We start from the raw sequence: 24,477 nt of genomic DNA, 5'->3' as shown, positions 1-24,477 counted from the left end.
GTTTATGTTTTATTCGGGGTATTTTATTAGACTAGCGATACTCCTAGATGGACGATGCTTTGGTCATTAACGAACACTAGGGACACAGGGACAGGGACCGAAAAAATAATTAAATTACTTATAATAAGTTGTTTTACGAATTTCAGTATGTACCTTTATGGTAACAAACATTTTTTTTGGTCCAATAAATATCTTTGTACTATTTGTCTAATATAATATTACATCTTCCAATTAAAGTAAATGTTAATATAAAAATTGAAAGCATTAAGGAGTTTGTAAATGAATTTCAACTATAAATTTAAAGTAGTTGACTTTGTATGAAAATTAAACGTACTTAAGATTTACGGTCCCTGGCATAAACTGAAGAATAACTTATAAAGGACATTTTTTGTTTGGGACATGTCACTTACATTATTTTAGCTAATATCACATGGTATAGAGGGTCAATTCCTAACATTTGAAGGCACTTTCCATCTCCTTAGATTAACAGATTAATTGGCACCAAGAATTCACTTGATTGAGTTAGATAATACACACTCCGTCTAGGACTAACTTAAGCTATGATTAACCGTAAAATTAACAGAAGTAGGGGGAGTATCCAAATGGTATGGGAACCATAAGACGTTGCTCCATTTGGCGTGGGTTCTAGTAGATGTGATACCGTCAAACAGGATAGAGCTAGATTGGTTGTGATCCTAGGTGATTGGGCGTTGATCAGGGAGGATATCTTCTCTGCTTCGCGGGCGCAGGCCTCCAATTGAAGGCGCGTGGGTCTTTTGATGCTGCTGGCGGGCACCACTGCCACAAATATGCCCACTTCCATGGTGAGGAATCCAGTCAGCTGACATTCGCTGACCTGAACCAGTCCATCCAGTTGCTGCAGTACTCCATGGAGGGTCAAAAGAGTGCTGCTCTGGGCCCTCAATCCATACATGGCGCGATCGAACTGCTTCCTGGAGTAAATTATCCTGAAGGCGCCACCAGCACACAGTGGACAACATGCTCCCGGGGGAACTATCAAGCGACAATGCTTGGATACGGGAGCTGGACACTGGACAGTTCGACAGCGCCTTCCCATATCGCTGGCCAGTAGTCCCACCTCCCGACACCGACCCACATAATCCACCAGCACATACTCAGATCTGGCCGCATACATACTCTTGTAGGTCACTCCATTAATTCCACAAACTGGTGACGGTGAGGCATATCGACTCGTTTGACATGCGGACCAATAGGCAACTTGACCTTGAGGATTGGCTCTTAGCAATTCACAGGCATTCTGATGAGTGCGTCCTTGAGTATCGCACACCTCACCCTGGTGGAAGGACGAACAGTTCGAAGCGGTGGCGTTTACTGAAATGGTGAAAAATATATAATAATATTGATATATGTAATTATAATATGTATTTTTTTAGCTGTTTTAATAAAATTGTTTTTGCTTGAATGATATAAGAATTCCGAATTCTCAACTCTAAACCACTGTCGTCTTAAAAAGCAAACAAATTTGAGAGTAATTCAGCCATGATTTCAAGATCGTTTACCCTTGACTAAGCGAGAAGAAAAATTCTCACATTGAGAACATTTGGTCTGGGCGTTTTTCCGTTCTTAATTTTACTAGTGTGTTATTTCAAAACAGTCTTTTAATTTTTGGGGACAAATCCTTTAAAAAATCTTACTATTTTAAGAATTTTGAATTCCTAAAAGCTGTTTATATTCTAGGGATTTAAGTATTTCTGTAACTTACCGCACACATATTGTAGACATGGGCGCTGCATGCTGGCCAGGCACACTTTTCTGTTATCCAGACACTGAGTTCCCGAGGGACAACTATTCGGAGGAGCTGCCTGGCAGGCATTTCGAGCATTGCAGGCTCCATAGACGTAATCCCCCTCAGGTAAATGACACTTGGCCACGCAGGCCGAGGGATAAGTGTTCCCATTGGAGCCACAAACGGGAACATAGTGAGCTGGACAATTGCACGGCAGACTGGTGTATCCCGAGTCCGCGAATCCTGGCAGACGACATTGCTGTTTGGTGCAAGTGATCTCGCCGGCAAAGCAACTGCAAAGGTTGCACTCCAGGTAAAATGAGGATCCATGCCGGTAGCTCCTGGCACCGGGAAGAATGCAGTGGGAGTGCATATAGCTGGGCAAGGGCTGACATTGCTCCAGCCGACCCTCCAATCCACACGAGCAGACTATGTGCTCGGCCAGCGGAAGCTGACCCACTTCGGATTTCTTGTGAAGAGTGCTCTTGCCAAGGCGCACATACGAGCCGAAGGGAACAAACAGTTTGGAATCCTGTCCCAAATTGCAGCCTGGTATGCAGGAGTATCCTTGATTTCCTCCGCGCTGCAGAATGCAAACTTCGCTGCCGTTGCAGGGTTTTTTGGCGCAGGGTGAGGTGATCCCTTGGGACTCCTCCGGACTGGCAGCTCCTGGCCTTAGGTAGCTCTCCAGGGAAATGCAGGGCAATGGATCATCCTCATCTTTTTCCTTTAACCTAGAACATATATCCTTAGGCCGCTGACTCTGTAGCGTCCAGTCCAGACACTCATCCAAGAGCTCATGACAATCCTCACTGCAAATGCCATTGAAGAGACCCACTCGAGTGCAGGGCTTCAACTGGAGGGCACAGACCAGAGCCTGCCACTTTTCCGGAGCACAACGACTGGTGTTCTTGATAAAGAGCTCCTGACCAAGGACTCTCACGGTTCCCCGTTGCTGCAGGAGCTGCAAATCTTCGCGAGCAGCTGCATCATGTTCTGCCGTACAGCTGCGAAAGAGTTCCGTGGGTCGATTGTTGAAGTTGGAGCAAAAACTCAGACCCTGACAACCCAGTTCACAGGGAGCATCCACACTTTCTATACACCTCCGCAGTTCCCTTTCCCCCGGCTGATCCATACACTCGTTTTCGAAACTGGATCTCGCATCCCACCAATTGCTGGTGAAGATTTGGTTGCACAGTCGTCGGCACTTGTGACTGCCGGCTTGTTCGCAGCATTGTCTTTTTGCCGCATCCATTCCCAGGTGATTTGGTTCCCCCAAGGATCCTCCTTTGCCAGATATGCGTCCTTGGGCCAGGGATCCGCCAGCTCTGCCCGATCCTCCCGGAACATATAGTTTTCCAGTCACCGTAAGAAAACACTGCCAGAAGGGAAGTTGGGGCAAGGGAGATCCACATCCTGCTGCCTCCAAACGCGAGAAGATCACCTCACTGCGTTCCATGAGGGTGGCGTTTTGATGGAGGAGGTTCCGGCAGGTATGACGACAATGCTCCTTGTTGCTGTACTCACAGCAGGGGAGATCTATTAATTAATTAATTAATTTATTATCAAAAGATTAGTATATTTTTAAGATTTTATCCACTTACACTGCTCGGCATTTGCCAGAGGAGTCATGTCCGTGTGATTGTTGATGCACTGAATCACATCTGCATTGCGGTCCCCACAGGACCCATTAATGTCCACATGATCATGGTTGTCATTCGCTGGCTCGAATACGGCTCGACAGGCCTAAAAACAATAGTTAAACGTTAAATACAAATGAAATAATCTTGAAAAAAATATGTAATTACAAATCACTTTAAAATCAAATCATCTTCGACTTTAACTTGAAAGACTGAATTTTTTTATTTATTTTATTATTTATAAAATTTATATATAATATTTACACAATCTTTACACCAAAGCTTTTAACGAAGGTTTGCCTTCCAAAAATATTTGTGTTCCAAATAAACCATCATGAAAAATGTTGCAATAAGTCTCGAACAATAACTAATTAGTTTACAAATAAAGGCAACACGTTGCATTTGTTTTCAACGTTTTGTGATTGCAGCAAATGGTATTGCCAATTTAGTAAGCCTTCAATTGTAAACAAACAAGAAAAGAAAAAACTAGAAATTATTTGAAATCCTTTATTAATTATTTAGAAATCTTTTTAAATAGTACCCGAGAATAATTTTAAAACGTTTTGATTAACTGTGAAAATGATGGTATAAGCAAATAAGTTCTCAAGCTTTGTTATTTGTTAATATTAATTAAATGTTCAAGATCGCTGGTTATTTTCAGATTTAATTGGGTTATGGGATTTCCTACCTCCAGGCACTCGGAGGTTCGGGCCTGTCCGCAACACTGATCCGCGGCCTCCTGGCGCTCCAGGCAGTCGTACAGCATTTGCTCATCGCTGCGCCGGCAGTTTTGCACAGGTGAGCGATTCGAAGTGGCACAGACATTGCGGCAATGGGGCAGAACTCCAAATTGGCAGCAACGTCTTCCCGACCAGTCCGCTCCACGGGTGACCGCTGCAAACGAGAGTCTATATTATTCAATGGATTTTATGGCGTTATTTTTCCCCCACTCACCATCGAATGTCTGGTTCACGCAGGTCCAGAATTCCACTTGGTGCAGTTGACAATACTTGCGCAGTTCCTCGCGATTATCGCCGCCAGCGCCAGTGGCAAACTCTACCAGAGATAACTGGAAAAAATATGCATAAATTGCCATAGACAACAAGTTATTAATCGCAATCAAACTTAATCGTCGGCCGAGAGCTTAACCCGCTCCTGACCCGCAACCTGTTGGTTTTCAGGTGCTCTGTGCGCAGTCTCACAACTTTCACACTCGGGAAAAATGTTAAATACATTTTAAATAATTTGTGTATAACCATTAAATTAAATTCAAAATTTCGGAATGAAAAAGGTGTTTTATTTGTATAGGACTTATCGTAAGGAAAAGGAAAGTACGTCAAAAAATAGCCAAACCTTTATATAGCCTTTTATTTTAGGAACATATTTTACTCATGACAATTTTAAAACCGACCTCAAAAAAGAATCAAGATAAGCTCTTATAGTTCGAATTTTAGTTTATGATAGCTCCTTCTATCTGTTGAAGTTTTCGGAAACCTAACCCTTCATGAGTTTGAGCTCATCTTTTTTGAGTGCATGGGGGTTACAGCCAGGGGTTGAGTTCAGAGACAGGGTTCAAAACATGCAGGTTGCAGTTTTATCCTGCTCTTGTTGTGGTATTTTTGGCGTATTATGTTACATTTCTGAATCCTGCGCTCCTTCTGACACCATCATAAATAACATTTGCCGCTCTCGCTCTTTTTCTATCGATAAAGAACAGGCCCAGGGAACTTCAATAACAAATTTTCAGGCTCATTTCCAGTCTGAGACTCACGTATCTGCCACAGTAATCTGAGTAAAGCGATGTCTATTCAAGATACTTCGTGTGCTTGTCCTCGGAACTTGTCTGGATCTTGAGCCTGGTGGCATTCCCATAAATACAAATTAACATAAACTGAGGTGGAGATGGTGTGGGATTAAAGGGGATTTTTGTTTGGAAGGGTATATGGGGTAGAAGGGGAGATTATTTATTTTGGAAACAATTTAGGTATATAATTTAACTTGATATCCTCAATATACATACAAAACATATAGCAGAGTTTAATTGAATATTTCATATCCAATTAAATTCTGGTCACCTCCCTTTTATTCGTTTTTCCTTAAAGGTTTTTGGTATATTAATAGGACATCAAAAATATGATAATTGTAGCAATCCGTCGATTTAATCACATGTTTATTTCAAGCTGAATGGTACCTTTTATCAACTACGCCCCTGGTTGGTACGCACTCCTTCCACGTGTGTTCCTGGGTTGTTTCCCCTCTTTGAGGACCGGGCCTCGAGCATGTCTGTTGCAGTTTTGTTAATGAAGTGTCCGTGGCCATGTCACGCACTCCCACACACTGGGATAACTACATGGCATCCAACCGGAACCTCCTCTCCGAGGACAACCTGCCCACCTGGGCACAAAATCCCATCAGATAGAGGCCCACGGACTTGTCCGTTCGCAATTATCAGACCTCGAGCCACAAAAGAGCATTTTGTCAATAATAGAATGCGCGTAAATTTTGCACTTATCTCGGCTAGGATCACTCGTCTCGGGTTCGACTTTTCACACATTCAGGAGACCGAACACAGAACAATTTGTGAGTGGGGAGTCGGATATCAAGGGGTCTCCTATTACCCGACACCCACTTGTAAGATCTAGCTCTCTAATCTATCGTTCGAGAGAGAAAAGCAATTGAAAAGTGGATTTGGGGGAACGCCCATGGGAACCGAACCGGTTGGCATTATCCTGTTTGTCAGTTTCAATTTGGCCAAAAGATTTAATGCCTTCATTTGCATTTCTAAATGAAAAGGTTGCCAAAGCCCCAGCCCACTTTCGGCTGGGAAAACTAATTGGTTTTGGGTGGAAAATGGTTATGATTACAAAGTTAAATGATGTCAGTGATTTGATTGCCGGCATTGCCTCTAACTAAATCGGGCCTAGGAGCAGACTACCGACAACTGCACACACGACACACTCGCTCTCAAAGACAACAAATTGATTTTCAGCCGGCTCGGGTTTTATGAATGACTTTGAGTGGCAAACTGGTTGGTCTGGCTCTCAATGCACAATGAAAAAAAATATACCCATCGGTTAATATCACTCAAAAGTCTGTTATAAGTAATGACCAATAGAAATCCGTATAATTTTAAAAACTAACAGGTATATAATAACCCATATATTTTATTTTATCACATTATATTAACATATTTTTTACATTATATCATTAGATAATATAATTTCTTTCTCTGTAGGAGTCTGGGCCTTTTGTCTGGGTTGGGTCTTTGAGTTGCAATTACCTGTTTGCCAGTTTATGCTAATTAACAATGCAATTTGTGCGGATTTTTCAATCCTTTTTGGCACAAGGCTCTACAATCAGCTATCGGCATCCAGCGGATGTGGATAAGGCATTCAAAGTTCTATCGAAATCGAACGACCATTAAAACCTGTCATAATAATTTTCAATGCATTTTCTGCGTGTGACAGTCTGACGGATCAACGTTTATTGAATTCTAAATTTATAATGCTTAGTATGCAACGCTCGCACGCCATTCATAAGGAGGGAAAGAGGATTCATGGGCACACAAAAAATACCAGGAAATGCACTGTGGCTCGATCAGTAGTTTTTCCACCTTATCGGCTTGTACAATCTGTATCTGATCTGCTGTCCGAGGTGTTCATACTTATGGCTAGTTGCCTTCGGCTGGCGTTTAATATTTATGACAGGCACATCATTTCCCTTCGAGTAGGTTTTGACTGTAGCTGAGGCGCCTTGTACACCGCATTTGGGTATAATAGTTATGAGTGAATATATTCAGATGGAAAATTTATGCAAATTTATATAAGGAAATGTGAAATTGTAAGTATTTAACTGAAATTAAGATAATTAAATTTTTTTTTAAATCTTGTAGTACTTGAGATTAATGTATTCGATTTTCGATATATAAAATTTGGTTATCATAAGCTCTATAATTTTTTATATTTTCCTTTTAATGTTTTTTTTTCATTGGCATAAGAGTATGTTTTTCAGAATCTATTGATTAATTAATCCACTTAACTTTTAAAGCAAAACCAGCTTAAAAATAAACTTTGGTGCAATCAAAGGTTTGCCCTTGGCTGTACCCCGCGTTGCATCCACTCAACCGTTCATACGCACTTTTGATATATGATCAATCCTACCCACTAAGCCCCCTTTCGCCCCGATCTGCGATACTTACATTTTCGCATGCTGTGCGACATGAGCCGAAGACCTGATTGCAACATGTGAAGATATCTGCAAGAGAAGCAAACAAACAAAAAATAAGCATGTTGCGAGAGGAAAACAAGAAGTTAAGTTGGTAAAGTGCAGCATATCAGGGTTTAATGGCTTGGCTCACGCATTTTGACACCACTCAGTAAATTAAAATTTAAATAAATGCCACGGGAAACAGCGAGATATCTGCCAGAGGATCGTTAAAGGAGCGGGCTGCAGTCAGATTCACTTGATGCCCGATTCCCGATCGTGGTCATGATCATGATCGCCACATGTTGGTCTGAATCTGTTGCAAGATACACTTCCTCTGGCACAAATCACGCTGCGACTTTGAGGGGGCGAGGTTTTACTTTTCGCACTAATTAGGTGGCTGGAATGGTATCCTGCTTATCTACGAGGCCTTGTGACTGATTACTTATTAAGCACTTACCGCTTGGTTTTTTTCTTTTTACACCCTTCTTTTTTTGGCTGCGGTTCATTTGGAAGATTGCTCATTGGGTGTTGAACTTTTCTTGCGAAAAGAAATGGGGGAGCAGTGTGGATGTGGGGTGTTTTGGGATCAGAGATGACAGTGTGATATTGTGGATATCAATTGAATGTTTTAAAAAATAAAAAAAATATATTCCTTTACTAAGATACGCATATGTACATAAAAATGTTGATAGTAGTTAAGAATTTACATCATGTTAAGTTAATTTTAATTGATAAATAAGTTAACATATTTATGGCTTAAAGAGAATTTTTAATAAGCCTTTAAAAAGTTTTAAGAATATTTTCAAAGATACAATACTGGCCAACAGATGTGTTTAAATTATAAATTTGAAAGATTTGATAAATTTTATTTAGGATCACAAAAATCATGTTAGAAACCGCCAATAGTTTGTAAAAAAAAAAAAAATTCAACCAGTAGGTAACATCACTCCCTAGAAAAAAGTTACCTTTATCGTGTCTAAGATCTTAAAGAAATATTTATTTATTTAATCGCCAATGGATAAATTTATCTCCGGCTACAATTATTTAACTGTTTGCTGTCGATGGTAACAACTTGTCTCCCCTACCTATAATTGACATCGTTCTGATTGCGTTATCCCAACCAGATGAATATGAATGAGTTGTATCGAAGAGAACTGAAAGTCGTGACACGAATGCTCGATTATAATGTAGAGGGATCCCTAAAAACTTGATTATTCCCTGTGATCTCTTCACACTACGCATCACTAGTTGGAAGCGATTCCCATGTCTGACATCTGCGACACATGTCCCCGATCTCCGGACTCGAAACTCCGGATCCGGCGACTTGGACGTGTGACAGTCGGCTGGGCGAATAGGGCGGGTTCAAAGAGTTTCGCTGAGTGCGTGAAAAATTTCAGTTTTTGTCACTTGCGGCAGGAATTGGAGGGCTACTGAACTTCAGAGAAGATCAAAAGCAGTGCCCATTAATTAAGTGTGCAATTGCCAAAGGAGGGCGGAGAACTAGGGGTGGGGATGGGTTAAGTGAAAACTGCTAAGATTTCCCCCATTTCTTGTTCGGAAGCTCACGTATTTTTGGACCAGCCATTTCATTTCGGCCAAGCGAGTCCGGACAGTCGGGTTGAGTGACTAATTTTAGCGGAAATTTACTTTGAAGTCCACCGAAATAAATTTGGCCGCGGCCTATGAGAACATTGATTTGGGGAATCAAATGTGAAAATGCGAAACTGTGACAAATCGTTTGGAAAATGCCTTTTTGATTTGCCGGGCGTTGTCTTCTACGCCATTTTGATATTGCTCTGGTTGGGATTCTCGTTCTGATTCAGTTTTTATTTGGCATTTATTTTTAAAACTGTTAATGTTTTCATTTGTGCTTGCTACTGTGCGTATAGTGTGTCGTTGAGTGCTATTTTTATTATGTATCTTAGTTTCAGTTTTAGTTGCAAAGTTGCGAAGTCTTCTGCCTGTGATGGTTCTTTTTTACTGTGGCCAATGATCTAAGTTGCCTGTCAACGCACCACACCAAAAATAATACATTTGTTTTTATAATTGTCTTAAAATTATAAATTTAACCATTTATAAAAACGTTTAATAAATTTCTGTAAAAAAAAAGTTTCTATGTGTGTAAATATAAATTTTTATTTTTGGTTTCAAGTCAGGAATTAAATATTTATTATAATGAAAATAAAAACATGAAAATTGAATAAACATTTAAAATTAAATAAACATAATAAAAATAAATAAACTTTTTAAAAATTTTAAAGAAAATTTACTGAATTTGATATACAACATTTTAGAGATACAGAATTTATCTGGTTTATGGAATGTATTAATTTCTCTGTATGTCATATTTTTTCTGTGCTTATTGGATCTGTGGAATGGGATGTCATCTAAAAATACAGAAATCCACTCAATGGCAGTCTCCGATTCGCTGCCGCATGTCAAGTGTCACAGCTGATTCGTCGCCAAGTTCTCTGACTTTTGCGCAGATAATTCCCATCAAAGGTAGTGGACTTATCCGACCACCCGTTTGATTATCGTAAGTGCAACAAAAATAATTGTTTAATAGCTTTTTTACGACCGCAGCGCATTCAGATGAATACTCAACGGTGGCCATTTGTATGCAAAACACTTCAATCCACTATTTAAATCATTTCGGATGCACAACACCACGCCGAAGCCAAGCCAAAGAATTTCCTTTTGCAAAAGGAGAGAGACAATACAATCAGTTAAGCTCAAGGCGGCGACATATATGAGCAGGCCATAAAATTTCATTGGAAATCTAACACATTTATCATACACTGACACCCCCAACCCCGAGCCATAATTCACTCGAGCTGCGAGTTAATAAAACAGCCAGTGGAGAAATGAATGAAGAAGGGGCTGAGGCTGAATCTGAAGTGTATCTTGGCTTCTTATATGCTGGCGCCATCAGACAAGCCAGCTTTGCAGCAATTTAAACTAATTTTTAACACAGTTTCAATTTAGATTCGAGCACAAACACGCATTCCCTCGGATACAGATAGTCAGGCGTACATATCTGAAAACAGTGGCATCATCATCATCACCATCGTCATCATCATCAGCAGCACTTTCAATTAAAACATTTCGTTCGCGCTCAAAAGGAAATTATTGCTTTTGATTAAGTGAGTGGAGTGAGTTCCATTTACATGCAAATCATAGGGGGAGGGGCCTCAAAAAGTTTATATATTTGTCGGTTCCTCTATCTGAGCTATCTGAGCTGAACTGACCAGCCCACAAAATGCGGGCTAATTAAAGGAGGAGTGAATGAAAGTGACAACGATACAACAAATTCATGAACCGGTTTTCAAAATAGCAAAAATCTTGAAAATAATGGAAGATAAACTATATGTGTTTTAGATATGAACACAAATATTACCAATATTGATTTAGGTACATCAAAATGATATTCGCCGACCGATTTTTCTCACCCCAAAGTGTCATTAATTTTAATAGATACATTCTCCCATTTAATAAATTCTTCTTCATGCTAAAATATAAATATAGTTTACAGGAGTAGTAAAATACATTATATACATTATATATACAATATAGCATATTATATGTATTATATCTGTTGGCTTTGTTTATTTTCAATATTTTGAATAACCTTATCAATACCCAACCAATTTGTCACCCATGAGTTAGTCTATTTTTAACTGATAGGCGGCTGCGTTTGAAGTGCCAGTAAAGGGTTGTAGGGTTCAATTGTCTTATCAACTTACCATGCGTTTCACCAGACGATTTCACAGATTCCACAGCAGTGAATTCCGAGCTATCGATTGCCTCACTGGTATCCGCATCCAGCCAGTCGTAGTCATCTGAATCCAGGCTTACGGACTGACTCCGACCATTTTTCTTGGATCCACCGGATGGCGAATGCCGTTGATGATCCGCGGAGGCATTACTTTTATTGTTGCGACGTCGCACCTGTCGTTCCCCAGAATGCAGATGATCGCTTTTGGTGCTCTGATTCTCCTCCAACTGGCGGACAGCACTGACCAAACCAAAAGGCAGCAGGAGCAGCACAATTTCCCAGCCACTCAGGCGCATTTTTATCGTTGTTTTGTCTGGCTTTTTAAATTTATTCACTTGTTTGTTTTGTATATTTCACTCTGATTATGTCGAGTGCATTTTGTGCACTGCGATAAGTCGTTGCGGCCAAAGGAAATGAATGTGTCACAAGTCAAAAGTCTCGATGGGTTCATCTACATGGCCAATTGGCATCCGTTCGATAAGCGACTGCTTACGCATTACTACACTATATACAAACTGATTTTTCCTGCACAGAAAAAAATTGGGTTTATAATTAAATATTTGTTTGATTTTGTTTTATTTTTAGTGCGAATTTATTAAAATATAGATTTTATAAATAACAAATGCAGGTGTTCATTTACACATTTTAAAAGACTTTAGTAAGGAATACTTTAAAAATTTTGTCCAGCTTGTAAGCTTTTAAACTATTTACTTTAAAAAAAAATTCGTAGGATTGTAATTAGTTAAAAATGTAAATACGTCTTTGTAAGCTTCTAAGCTGTTTATTTAAAAAAACAAAATTGTTTAACTAACTAACACCTAAGCTCTCATGAGATTCTAGTCGAATTAAAGCCTCAGAAATGTTTTCAAAAATATAATTTATATTTTCTTTAGTGTATATGTTTATGGACATTGGGGCTGCGATGCTCGTTACTAGATAGTGATTGAAAAACGCAGACAAAAAATGAAAAACGATTAAATTTAATGGTCTCCCGCACAAGGGACTCTATTGATAGGGCTCTGAGCTATCTGTTGAAATATACATGAATAAATGTAAGACTATTTACCCAGTGGCGAATGTGGAAGTATTCCAAAGACGCCTTCGTTTTTGCCACTTGTCCACACGATGTCACACAGTAATTAAGCCAATTGACCTCGCTTGGCCGCCAGTTTGGCAAAGCGTTCCCAAACTCTTCACTCCCCATTCCCCTCTGAGTGCTTCCACTTTTCCTTGTCCACAAAGGCAAAGTAGCGATGGCGATGGCAATGGCAGCCGGCAACGGCGACAACATTTTATTAAAAGTGAAAAATATAAATAAATAATATCAAAAAGCGCCCAGTGGCAGAGTCAGAGGCCGACAAAGTGACACAAACGGCGGGGAGCGACGCACTAATGATGAGACTCGTTTCGGGTTGGGTTCTTCAAGAGCCTTCTTTTCCACCCTTTTCTTTTTTTCGCCTAGTGTCCTTGCACTTTTGCACTCAAAAAAAGATTAACTATTTTAAAATTTCCTAAATATTTTATTACTGTTTTAAAAAAAACAATTATTTCATTGAGATAGAAACAAAAAGTTCAAGACTCTTTATTTACCATCCAAGCATAATCCAATATTTAGATTGCAAATCCAATTGTCTCTTTTAAAATAAGAATTTTTATAAGATTTCAAATTTGAAAATTATATTACCATTATTATTAAATGTATTGATTTAAATTGGGTACTGGTTTATTTATTTAAGATATAACTACCGTAGAACTCGAACTTTTTCATAAAAAATATTATACAATACATTCACTTCAAAACAACCTCTATAATCAAACAAATATTTAAAAAGAGGATTCTTCTAGAAAAACAATTTATTTAAATGACTCTGTTTATTATTTGTGTTTTTTATAATTTATTGTTAAATTTTTCTAAGTGTTCGTCTGTGCTTGTGTCAAAGCGCATACCAAAGCAGTGGGCCACAGGGAAAGGGGGAGTGGTACCAAGAGGGGGCGGGAAAGTAAGTGGCGGGCGGTGGGCGGTGGGCGGTGGTTGGTGCCGGGCTATCAGCGCTGAGTTGAGCGGTGACTGTGCTTTGATGTCTTTCTAATTGCATATTTTACAGCGCCAGGGAGTCGTCCCCGCACATCCACATCCACATCAACATCAACAGCCAGTGCAGCTATGGCTGCATATATCCTGCAAAAGGATAGCACTTTCAGCGAGAGTGGAAAGTAGAGCTATTTGCCGTGATGTGGAGGCTGGAAGCCCCTATGTCCCTTCACCCCAATGCTCCCCAACCACTTTACCCTTTTGGCCACCAGCTCAAAGACGCCGTCATCCAAAGTGGACCAGGACCTGGTTGGTTTGTCAACTTCAGCGTCAACGTCAGACGAATACGAGTAGGGACACAAAGGCTGAGACAAAAGCGGCATGTTCAAAAACTAGACAAATATTAACTCATATGCAGCTTGAGGTTGAGCGGAGTAGAAGAAGCCTTTGTCTTTGGCCCCACAGTTGTACTCCCCAAAGTCAAATAAGGCGTTATATTTGATAAAAACATTTTTAAGGACCGACAAAATAAGTTCTTAGCAAAGGGCTTATATCAACTACTGATCTAACACAATAAATATATTCATATGTTTTTGTAGTATATTTATTTTAAGATTTTTATATATATACTCCAAAAGCTAGCTCGTCATAGAGTGTTTCCACTGTACTCGTGCGATTGTGGCTTCAACTCCGTTTTGATTGCAATGGGAGAACAATATGCATCAAACAGAAAATAGCGCCACTTTGCAAAGGGATGCAAAAAGGAGCCGCAAAAGGACCTGCACAAATACATTCATCCCAAATGCTTCACACACAGACACACACAAACACACACACACACATTGCACCCAAATGCATCCCATAATCACTTGTCGTTTGATTTGTTTACCGGGTTCACTGCGCTTTGCTTTCGAAACTCACACTTTGGTTTGGGTTATGCTTAATTTAAATAATTTAATTTTTATTTAGCTGATTGTCATGTATTTTTGTTATCCAAGAAACACTTTCGATTATTATATTTGATTTATTTTGGTTCGCGATCGAAAGACTTGCCGCGCTACATCTTTTACGTGCGCACGATCCGACGGTTGGAAACTGTGTGAGCAAAGTTGAGAACGACATTGTGTTATAAGCGAGTCGGCACAGTGCACTGGGAGTAATTTTTTTGAGCATGGCTGAACATCCAATTTAAAAAAAATTATTTTCATGATAGTCACTTGAAGAAATTTGTAAATATTTGTGTGAATTAAGTTTTCTTTTCAAAAGTATAATGGCAATTTTAATTATTTAATTTTTGTTTAATTATCAACTTTCATTTATCCATAAACAAATTTTTTATATTTTTCTTCCATATTTTCTTAGTTGAAATTGTAAAACATCTTTCATCGTTCAGATAAAAAGTTATGTAAGCTGTGTAAAAATTCGTCAATGGACATAAATTATTAGGAAAAATAAACTTACCTTACCTTTAATCAAACAAAAACCCCTCCTAACAAGGTAAAAAACTAGTGACGATCGCACCTTCAACATACAAAAGTTTTGATATCAACTTTTGTGACGAAAATTTATTATATAAATTTTTGAATTTTGTTTCACTACTTAAAATTACAATTTAGTAATAAAAAAAAGTTCTAGCACGAGCTACCACTTTTATTTTATTTAAAATTGATATCATTAGCAGGTGAAAAACTAAAAACTTATTGTTTAAAAACTTTTGAATTTTTAAAGGAATAGCCCCAATATTTAAAACTTCTAGAATGCAATTGAAATCTGCGTGTATTCAAGAAACTGTAAAAACCGGACATCAATAGTTCCCACGACAGCTATTTGATAAAGCCTAAGTTTTGTGTAATAAATTTTTAAATTTTTAAATTCTAAAAATATTTAAGCGCCTTTTTGCGTTCCAAGCTTCTGCCTAAAATGTAATACTCTTTCTAAGGGTATAAGGTATATACCATGAATGTGTCTTTGCTTTTACTTAGCCGAGTCACTTACCGCTGAAATGCACTCGCGTTGCCAACTGGCTTGAACTGCTTGATTGAACTGCTTCGTCCATTGAGCGCCAAATGGATTATCTTTCAAAACCATTTTGTATATAATAACACTTAATAATTGTTTTAAGTTATTTATTTACCGAATAATTTAAATTCACATACATTTAGGTTTACATTACATTATCATTCATATGAATATAGGTTGTCTTGTAGTTTGTATGTGTATATATTTATATTTTAAGGTGGTGTTATCCCTCAATTATCGGGCTTAGTTTTCAACAGCGTCCCCTTTAGGCTACAATAAATAAACACTAATTGTAGGAATTATATTTGTATATGCAGTTTTTGTACATTTCGCTTTGCATCTATGCTGTTTTTTCATGTTTTGTTGAGTGGCCTTCCGAGTGCATATTTGATGTTCTTTGAATATTTGTATACTAATAATGTTTTGCCTAAATCGGAGGTATTTCAGCATTTATCCTGTTGTTCTGTTGTTTCGGTTTATTTTCTTCATGTCAGCAATGTTGTTCTTTGTGTTTCCTCTGGCATGGGACAAATTGTGTAGAAGGATGCGTTTAGAAAAACTTGTATAAGTATAGTGTATAATATATATATTTATATGCTGGCTCTCCTTAGAGTATGTACTTTTTTTGTCTAGTTAACACGTGCAGTGCTATGTATTTCTCAAGTCTTTGTTTAAATTTAAGTTACACACACATTCTTTTTTTGTATTCTGCAATATATTTACTGGGATTAAATAGCATATTTTACACACATTATAAGAACCGACTCCCCTAGTTAGTTCATGCGACAACACCAAAAGTACACTCATAGATTTATGGGAAAGAAATCATCGACCAACCCTCATTTCTTGCTATTCAGATGCATTCAGAATACTCGTTGTAAGTACATATAAAATAGGTTAAAGTGCTCGAGAAATGCTCTTTGGTGAGTTTCTTGATAGACGTACTCGGCTGGAAGGAATTATATGTATTTAACTTAACAATTAGCATAAGTTCTCTTCACTTCACTTCTCGCTCTTCTTTTTTTTGTATCCTGTTTGTCAAACAGTCGACGAGAAAACGACAAACGCACACAGGATCGAATGGCAAAAGGACAACAGCGAATGGCGATGGCAATTTGTCAACTGTCGGCGGCACAAAAGGGCGACTTCCTGCATGATTGACGACCACTCACCTATAGGAATTATTATTATTCCCCGTGCGGTGTATTCATAATTATTTAAGAAATGCACACTTGAATGCCCTCCTTGCGAAAAGGAGGCGGCAGGCTCCTCAAGTGTCTGCTGAAGTCGATGGAAATGTCAACAAGTCTGGCTGACAGTTTTTGGTTTTGGTTTCTGCGATTACCGATTTCCTATTGTACCCTTCCTTCCCGGCATCTCTCAGGATTTTGTGTGTTTTGTTTTTTCTCAAGAGGTTGCACAAAATGCACAACAAAAAATATAAAGAAACAGAACCGTTTATCCAATTACCCACAAATATAATTTTCATGGACATTCATTTTTTTCGAAGTTTCTGTCGTTGCTTAGGAACTTTTGATTGAGCTTCTTGGAGGGCTAGTTAGCTGCAGCGCACATATATCATATATATCTGTATATAAGGAGATGAGATTTTGATTTCGTAGAACATTATAAGCTTTGGGGGCGGCGAACCGCCCAAAAATGCAATTGGAAAATTCACACAGACACGGTTACGTTATTAGTACACCTATATAGACGCAATGTGAGAGCAATTGAATGTTTTTCTTTTCTTTTTTTTTGTAGTGGAAAATCATAGTTGATAATAGGGCATAATGGCCTAGCGAATATAGTGCCACATGGCCGTGGGCTTGCGGGCATTGTTAATCATATCGTGCCAGTGCTGGCATCCAGTTCCACTTTCCTGGGGCCCCAAGCCGCAGCATCCGATTTCCGCGGCCTCGCTCCCAGCACCCACCACATAGATCTGCGAAGATATAATTTAGGTATATAGACAGAAATGAAATATACTGGGTGGTAAGGGGAGGATTTCAATTAAAACACGGCCGGGCATTAAACCGGGGCTATTGCCCGGAATTAGCAGCCGAGCTGTTAAAAACGGCGGAGGCCACCGGTTTATGGCCCAATCCGGCCAATTGGAAAGGCAACGGCTAAGGCTAAAGGTTACCTCGATGGCTGCATTGTGGAGATAATTTGATTGCAAATTAAACGTGAACGCCTCGTTCCAAATGGGGTTGGTGGGATCGTCGGACTTCGTAATGCTCGTCTTTTTCTTCTTGATGCGTTTGCCGTTTTGAATCAGGTAAATCTGAAAAGGTATTAGAAAGGATTATGAGGATATTCTAAAATATTTGATAATGATTTTTATTGTTTTATTTTATAAAATGATGATTAATGATTTTGGACGTCTAGGTTTCATAATAATTATTTTCGGTATTCACCTTCACATATGGTTCCTGAAGAGTTTCCAAATTTCTGGCCTTCATAATGACAACTGTCAATCGCTCAGCCTGTGGTAAATAGTTTAAGGAGCAAAGCAATTCCGGTCGATCCTCCTTGGGTTTCTTGGTGCGCAGCAAATCTCCCCAGATCTGAAAGTACTCGGTATTAACACCCGAATTAATACATCGCAAAAATAAATACTCACCTCCACCGACTTGGAGAGATCCAGACCATCCACAGAGATGCGAACCTCTCCGATAATGTCGTTGTGTGAATAGCGATCGTAGTCTAGCACTTGGAGGATCAGCTCCTTGCCTTGGAGCTGATCGCGGGAAACCGGGAACTTGAAGTGCTGGTCAAAATAGGGATTCGATTCACCACGGTGGATGTGGGTCTGCCGCTTCCGACTGTCGACTTCGGGTTGCAACATCAGCCGGACATAGGGATCCCGGAAACCACCCTCCTCGATGGGACTAAGACTGTGAGCTAAGGTAGGGGGATGCGTTTTGGGTTGTATTAGTCTACTTTTAAACTCTTTAAGGTAAAGGGCTAAATCAGATTTTCATATGGAAAATGGCGTTTACTATGTATGGGCTCTAGAACAAATAACTTTTTATATATTCATATAGTTAAAATAAATGTCTCATTTGCATAAAGTATCTAACTTAAGGAAAATAAATAAAACCTATTTCAACTTAGCAAACATACAAACATATATCAAGCACTAATAAGTTCGAATTTAGACATTTTTCCCGGGAGATACAAGTACTAGAATGCGCCGTGTTCAACTAAAATTACGCTGTGTGGAAAGGAGGTCCTTGGAGTTTAATATTTCCAGCACCATGCCAATGCAGAGACTAATGGAGGCCTATGCTCAGTATTACAAACTTGACCTACGGAACATTTACTTCAAGGCCAAAGACATTCGCATCGGAAACAACGACACGGCGGAATTTCTGGGTCTGCGCAATGGCTATGTCGTAGAGGTCAGGTCAAACTTCTATCAATACCTTTTAAACGAATAATTATTTTATTTTTGATTGTATTCTCTGAAAGTTGTGTTCATGTTTTATCTTCGTTGAATTTTAAGCTGTTTTACTAAATAAAATTATAGGTTGTTCAATATTTGTTTAACAAGATATTTAAAGATAAACTCGTAATCAGCAGGTAAAAACAACTGTTTTTTATATTAAACAAATTGGGAATCGCAAATAATCTATGAAGGGTTATCCCAAGTCTCGGTTTCGAAAAAAATTATAAAGTCTTAGAGTGCGGTTTTGTGTTCGAACATGAAAATGGGTTAAAAAGTGGTCGTCGTTTATAAGAATAATTGTAATGGGCTTAAACGGGGGGCTTAAAAAAATAAGTTTAATGAAGAATATTAGAGAATTGAACCACAAATTCATAGAGGTATCACATGTCTAAATCGGTATCCAATTACTCAAGTTATGGAATCTAGAAGTGCAGTTTTGGGTACCAATTTTGGAATCCATTGGAAATACGGAAAAATCGAACACGAAAATGGGTTAAAACTTGAACCCTCGATTAAAAGAATAATTTAAATGCAGAATATTAGAGAATTCAAGCACAAATTCATAGAGGTATCCCACATCTAAATCGGTCTGCAATAACTCAAGTTATGGATTCTAGAAGTGCAGTTTTGGGGTCCCATTCTGAAAAGCCCTTTGGAAATAGGAAAAAATCGAGCATAAAAATGGGTTAAAATTTTGACCCTCGTTAAAAAGGATAATTTAAATGCAGATTATTAGAGAACTCAACCACAAACTCATAGAGGTATCCCACGTCCAAATCGGGATACAATTACCCAAGTTATGAAAATTAGATATTCAGTTCTGGGCATTCTGAAGGGCATTGGAATTACGAAAAAATCGAACATGAAAATGGCATAAAAAATGGCCCCTTGTGTAAAAGAAAAGCGTTTTTGTAGAATATTAGGATAATAAATAATTAAATATTACAAATTATTTTTCCCCGAGCTCACCTTCAATCAGATGCACCGTCAGATCGAACAGGTGATAGTCGTACTTCACACGCAGGTGCAATCGGCCCACGGCGTGACTGGATTCCGGAGCTGTGAGATAAACGGGTCCGTCGGGCAATCGGTAGAGATCGGGTTGAAGGGCTCCCAGCGGGGAGGCGGGACCCATAGCGGGATCCACTCCGGGCTGCGATCGTGGCGGTATCAGCAGCGGCGAAAGGCAACGACCTCCGGCCACGCCCTTTCCCGAACTACCGCCTCCCATTCCCGATCCTCCGGCCAATGATGCCAAGCTGCTCTGCGAGGGACTGGGTGTCCTTAGATCCCCAGGATCCGCCGAGTGTGCGGGACTGCCGCAGCGGGCATCCAATGAAATGGTTCGCATGGGACTGGGCGATCTGGCCAAATGGTGCGGAAATGCCGGCTCACTCGGCAGGGAGCTACGTCCGTCCGGTCCAAAGGTCCTTATCTGTGGCGAGGATCCACGATGACCCTGCGATGTTGAGAGTATAGTTAGAGAAATATATAAGCCGATACACATAAAATAAATTAATTTAGCTTTGCAAATCAGAAGGCAAGTGGCTCTTTTGCTTGATATATATTGATATATATATGTATGAATTATGAAATGAATTCCAATCAAAAACAGTTCTGGTGAAAAAAAAATTTCAACCCAAACATATTTGATAACAACTTTTGTGATGAAATCTCTGTATAGGTTCGAGCAAATGAATTTAATAATTATTATTTTCTTATTTGAATAGCAATTAATAACGCAAAAGCATACAAATATTGTTTTGTTTTGATGCTCACAGTATTTATTGTTTTAATCTATTAGACGTACATATATTATTGAAAAAGCGCAAACTTTAAAAAGGTATAGAACGACCTATAATTATAATTAATTATAATTATATCTAATTGTATATTTTTTGTTGTCTCGCACAGATAGTAGCGGTTTGACTAATAGTAATCATAATCAGAGCTATTGCAGTTACTATCGCCTTTGGAGGTATCCGCCTGAGTCTGAGTATCCGTCTGGGTATCGTTCTCGCCATCGTTGTGGGTATCCATGTGTGTATCTTTCTCAGTGTCTTTACACAGAGAAAATTCTGACGTTCTCATCTGAGTTGAAAATGTTCTTAAAAATAGAACGACATTTTTAAGTTGAAAATGTTTTTATTTTGCTCGAATCAAGTTTAATTGGCCGTATTTAAGTACATAGTATGTACAAATAAACTATTAGTTTAGTTCTTAGTGTATACTTATCAAAAAGTTGTTAAATAAACTCAATTTAACTTTTCTCTTCTCACCATTTCGTTCTTATATTGATACCAAAATGTACTTACACGGTTTTTAAGAACAATGTTCTCAATTCAAGAACAATGTTCTCAATTCAAGAACGAATGTTCTCAATTCAAGAACAATGTTCTTAGATAGTTTTCTCTGTGTAGGAGATATATCATAAACGATGTGGTAATCGGGGCCTGCACCCGCTACAGCCTTAACACTTGTAAACCATTTTTTCCAGCTTGGGCTTTGCGTATTTATGAGGGTATGATCACAAGTATCGGTGGATCTATCTTCTTCAATTCTTTTAAAAAAGTCATCATCAAGAATCATGTCATAATCCAGGTCCACATCCTCCATAGTACTGTCTTCCAAAATGGGATAATCTGATTCGTCCTTTTTCTCTGCTTCCGAACTATGTAAGCCATGTCTTACACTTGATCGCGTTTTTTGCCAGCTTTCGTTGTTTGACTTTTTGGTATCAAGATCTTCATCATCAGCTTCAGAACTGCTTGAAACAATCACGATACTTGTACGCCTTCTTTTCCTGCGACCGATGCGGATATTCCTGTGGGTGCCGTAGTGATTATCACTATTATTTTTTTTGTGAGTATCTTCCTTGGTATCTTCGGAACTATTTATGAGGATTACATCCGCTGCAGTCTGCGGCACAATGACGCAGTCTGAATCAGAAGAGTCTGATACAAGGTCTATACATATGTGCTTTCTCTTTTGGCCACGACTAGTGACACATTTAAGCGATAACAAAGAAATCAGAAATCCATATAAGAAAACTTTTAAATTCATTTTTAACTCCGGCGAAGAGGAACGTTTCAAGCGTACTGAAGTATAAACTTAGACGGGCAGACCTTTTCTATCAACAAATGTATGATACATTCGCAAATTCTTTCTCTCTGGTGGTCTTGTTTGCTCTCCAAAGATGCTTATGTATATACTTTAGATTGGAACACGTCACTTGGGGAATACCATAAAAATCATTATCACTTATAAGTAATGTTTCGTTTACTTTTTTCTTTAAAATGTATTGTTGTATAGGTTGCGTTGATTCCAAATAATAAATTGTTTTTATTTCTCTCTCTATTAATAGAGATTCTTTCGAATAATCGCCTAGCTTTGCGATTTTAACTAAAATATATACATATAATATTTAATAATTATTTTATTTGTTATTTATTTATTTAATTTCCTTTCCAAGCCTTTTGTACATCTTAAAGAGTCATTTAGATAACATTCAGTTATTTTTGTTTCCCATACTATCGACTAATGTATTGATGACATTACGCATTTCTCGTATTTTAAGCGGAAATGATCGGCTTACAGTTTTGTGAAAAAAATGTATAGGAATTCATAAAACCACTCCTCTCTTAGCCTTGATTTTTAATGATTTAATTTGATTTTTAACGGTCGTTTAGGGAAAAAAATGCATGATAAGAACACTTGCTTTAAACTATATATTTTTTTTAATTAGTAAGGTGTATGGTTCAATCCCACTTACCGAATGTCTGGATGGGGCGCTGTCCACGCTGCTCTGGCTGGAGATGGACGGCGTGCGCTGGAGGCGCGGCGGGAATGAGCGGCTCTGGTGGTGCAAGTGCAGCGGACTGTGGAACACCTCGGCGGGTCCGCGCAAGATGTCCGTTCCAGTGGCCGAAACCGTGCCCATGTGGTGATGGTTGAGGCCCATGCCGCCGTGCATTCCATGCATTTGGCTGGCCGGCTGTATGGGTTGGCATTCCTTGGCAATGGCCACCTCCTATGGAGATTTAAATTAATCAAAGAAAACACATTAATAGGGTTGACTTAAAGTAATCTCCGGATTTAGGAACCTCCGAGTCCGTGGGCAAATCACAGCTATCGCTGACACTACCGGCCGAAACACTGCCGATTCCGCTGGTGGTCGAGGTGACCGACGAGGCCGATGGCGGCGGGGTCATGGGTTGTGGCGGCGGTGTGGTGGAGCCCTCCCCCATCGGCAGGATGTGCACCACCGACGGCCCGTTGCCACCAGAGCCACCGGCACCACCGGTGGTGGAGCTACTACCACTCCCACTCGGTGATCCCTCGTCCGCGGAATTCCGATCGAGGGTGACGCGACGCACTGCGCCCACTCGCTCCTTGGCCATCCGCGACCAGGACTCTATGCGCTTGTGGGCCAGCCAACAGGCCGCCGGACCCAGACCACTCATCTCTTCGCAAATTGCCAAGCGACTGTGTCTACGGTAACTCCGCTTTTCTTCGCTGCGGAGAACAGAAGGATTTGTTGCTTGACTACCTCGAACATGTGAAAAAGGAACCGCTGCTTCACTTGCTTTCTCTCTCTTTTCCACTTTCCACTCAAAGAAATAATTCGAAAGGTTTTAAGGCCATATTAAAAATGTACTCATTTCTTTTTTATGGATAAAATTAACGATGCGATTTTTGCAAGGAACATTTATGGATTGAATTAAGCGATTTTGGGTTAAAGTGACCAATAAGGCTAAAAAGCTAGTCAACTGAGATTATATATGGAACCTATTTTTGAACATCCCATATCAATCTTTTTCTAAAGTCCATATTCCAATTATGTCTAATGATTAACGAAAGAATACTAAGTATCATGTTAAATTTAATAATATAAACTCTTACAAACTCATGGTCAATTTTTCCAGTGCACCCACACACATTTGGTCGCTGTTAATCGGCTTAGGCAAATGCAGTCGCACGCCATTAGATTCCACCAACCACAAAAGTGGAAATGGAACTGGATGAGATGCCCGGCACGAGTGCGGTTTCAGGCTGGAAGCCCTGAACCGGCATTAATTAGGGCCAAGTAGGTCATGGTGCAACATTTTTGAATACACCCGCTATAGAAGCAAATTGCAAATTGGAGTCCTTTAGCTTGAACTTTGTGGATATTACCAGTTAAAGATGCTTATAGACTGAATATACTTCAAGAAGCTTAGTTTGTTTTAAAGTTATGTCCTGAATATTTTTTCGTGATGCCAAAAAAAACGCTTTTGTTGCAATCCAGGAAGACGTCCCAACCTTCATATTTTTGACAGTCGTTCCCCTTTCGACTCCCGCTCAATATAGTTTTTGTGAAAGGTTGTCTGAAGTTCAGCAATCCTGCTCACCCATCGCTTTTATTGGGATTCTGAATGGCAGGTGGAAAATGGGTGTTCTTAGAGCCAAAGCCATGGAAACTGCGCTAACGAACGAAGTGCGTCAGAATGGTGGCAGTTCCGCTAATAAGTCAGCTAACTAGTTTTGTCGTCATCACAATGTGTGCGAAGGGTGCCTAATTATCCGAATATAAAGATGACGTACAAA

At 39.3% G+C, this 24,477-nt stretch overlaps 3 protein-coding genes across 7 annotated transcripts in view; all 3 read right to left on the bottom strand.

Annotated features, from left to right (window-relative positions):
* Position 1: 1 nt before the first annotated feature.
* LOC119553496 (reversion-inducing cysteine-rich protein with Kazal motifs) lies at positions 2-14,502 on the bottom strand. Of its 3 annotated transcripts, none has more exons than XM_037863906.1 (8): positions 14,311-14,502; positions 11,358-11,914; positions 7,607-7,662; positions 4,363-4,477; positions 4,097-4,302; positions 3,373-3,514; positions 1,745-3,307; positions 2-1,353 (listed from the first exon to the last, which is right to left on the bottom strand). In XM_037863906.1, exons 2-8 carry the CDS (start codon positions 11,683-11,685, stop codon positions 554-556), a joined length of 3,210 nt encoding a protein of 1,069 aa, XP_037719834.1. In that variant the 5' UTR covers positions 11,686-11,914; positions 14,311-14,502; the 3' UTR covers positions 2-553. The 3 variants fall into 3 exon arrangements, with proteins under 3 accessions (XP_037719834.1, XP_037719835.1, XP_037719836.1); XM_037863907.1 differs by having other exon boundaries at positions 14,343-14,502; XM_037863908.1 differs by lacking the exon at positions 14,311-14,502 and adding an exon at positions 12,456-12,952.
* A 1,034-nt stretch (positions 14,503-15,536) lies between these two features.
* The window catches only part of LOC119553564 (synaptotagmin-5), a 60,617-nt gene continuing 51,676 nt past the window's right edge, over positions 15,537-24,477 (bottom strand). For 2 of the 3 annotated variants that reach the window (XM_037864010.1, XM_037864009.1), the window contains exons 2-8: positions 22,995-23,406; positions 22,664-22,921; positions 19,861-20,350; positions 18,064-18,344; positions 17,858-18,007; positions 17,584-17,724; positions 15,537-17,382 (exon numbers count right to left, since the gene is read on the bottom strand). In XM_037864010.1, the coding sequence (XP_037719938.1) occupies positions 17,236-17,382; positions 17,584-17,724; positions 17,858-18,007; positions 18,064-18,344; positions 19,861-20,350; positions 22,664-22,921; positions 22,995-23,354 (1,827 nt within the window). In that variant the 5' untranslated portion in view covers positions 23,355-23,406 and the 3' untranslated portion in view covers positions 15,537-17,235. The remainder of the gene's footprint in view (positions 17,383-17,583; positions 17,725-17,857; positions 18,008-18,063; positions 18,345-19,860; positions 20,351-22,663; positions 22,922-22,994; positions 23,407-24,477) is intronic. The other variant, XM_037864011.1, reaches the window with a different exon arrangement.
* LOC119553567 (protein starmaker-like) lies at positions 20,393-22,109 on the bottom strand. Its single transcript, XM_037864015.1, has 2 exons — positions 21,311-22,109; positions 20,393-20,956 (listed from the first exon to the last, which is right to left on the bottom strand). The coding sequence occupies exons 1-2, from the start codon at positions 21,952-21,954 to the stop codon at positions 20,821-20,823; spliced, it is 780 nt and encodes a 259-aa protein (XP_037719943.1). The 5' UTR covers positions 21,955-22,109; the 3' UTR covers positions 20,393-20,820.

Source organism: Drosophila subpulchrella, chromosome 3L (assembly GCF_014743375.2).
Source record: "Drosophila subpulchrella strain 33 F10 #4 breed RU33 chromosome 3L, RU_Dsub_v1.1 Primary Assembly, whole genome shotgun sequence".
NCBI classification, from domain to species: Eukaryota; Metazoa; Arthropoda; class Insecta; order Diptera; family Drosophilidae; genus Drosophila; species Drosophila subpulchrella.
The sequence above is the reverse complement of the archived record's forward strand: the minus strand, read 5'-3'. Positions and strand labels throughout refer to the sequence as shown.

Excerpts from the sequence above, each read along its gene's own strand:
- LOC119553567 (XM_037864015.1), bottom strand. The coding sequence starts at position 21,954 with ATGAATTTAAAAGTTTTCTTATATGGATTTCTGATTTCTTTGTTATCG. Across the intron at positions 20,957-21,310 it reads ATCGTTTATGATATATCTCC|TAAAGACACTGAGAAAGATA; the intron begins TACACAGAGAAA and ends ATTTTCTCTGTG.
- LOC119553496 (XM_037863906.1), bottom strand. The coding sequence starts at position 11,685 with ATGCGCCTGAGTGGCTGGGAAATTGTGCTGCTCCTGCTGCCTTTTGGT. Across the intron at positions 4,478-7,606 it reads GTCGCACAGCATGCGAAAAT|TTATCTCTGGTAGAGTTTGC; the intron begins GTAAGTATCGCA and ends TATTTTTTCCAG. Across the intron at positions 4,303-4,362 it reads CGTGAACCAGACATTCGATG|CGGTCACCCGTGGAGCGGAC; the intron begins GTGAGTGGGGGA and ends TCTCGTTTGCAG.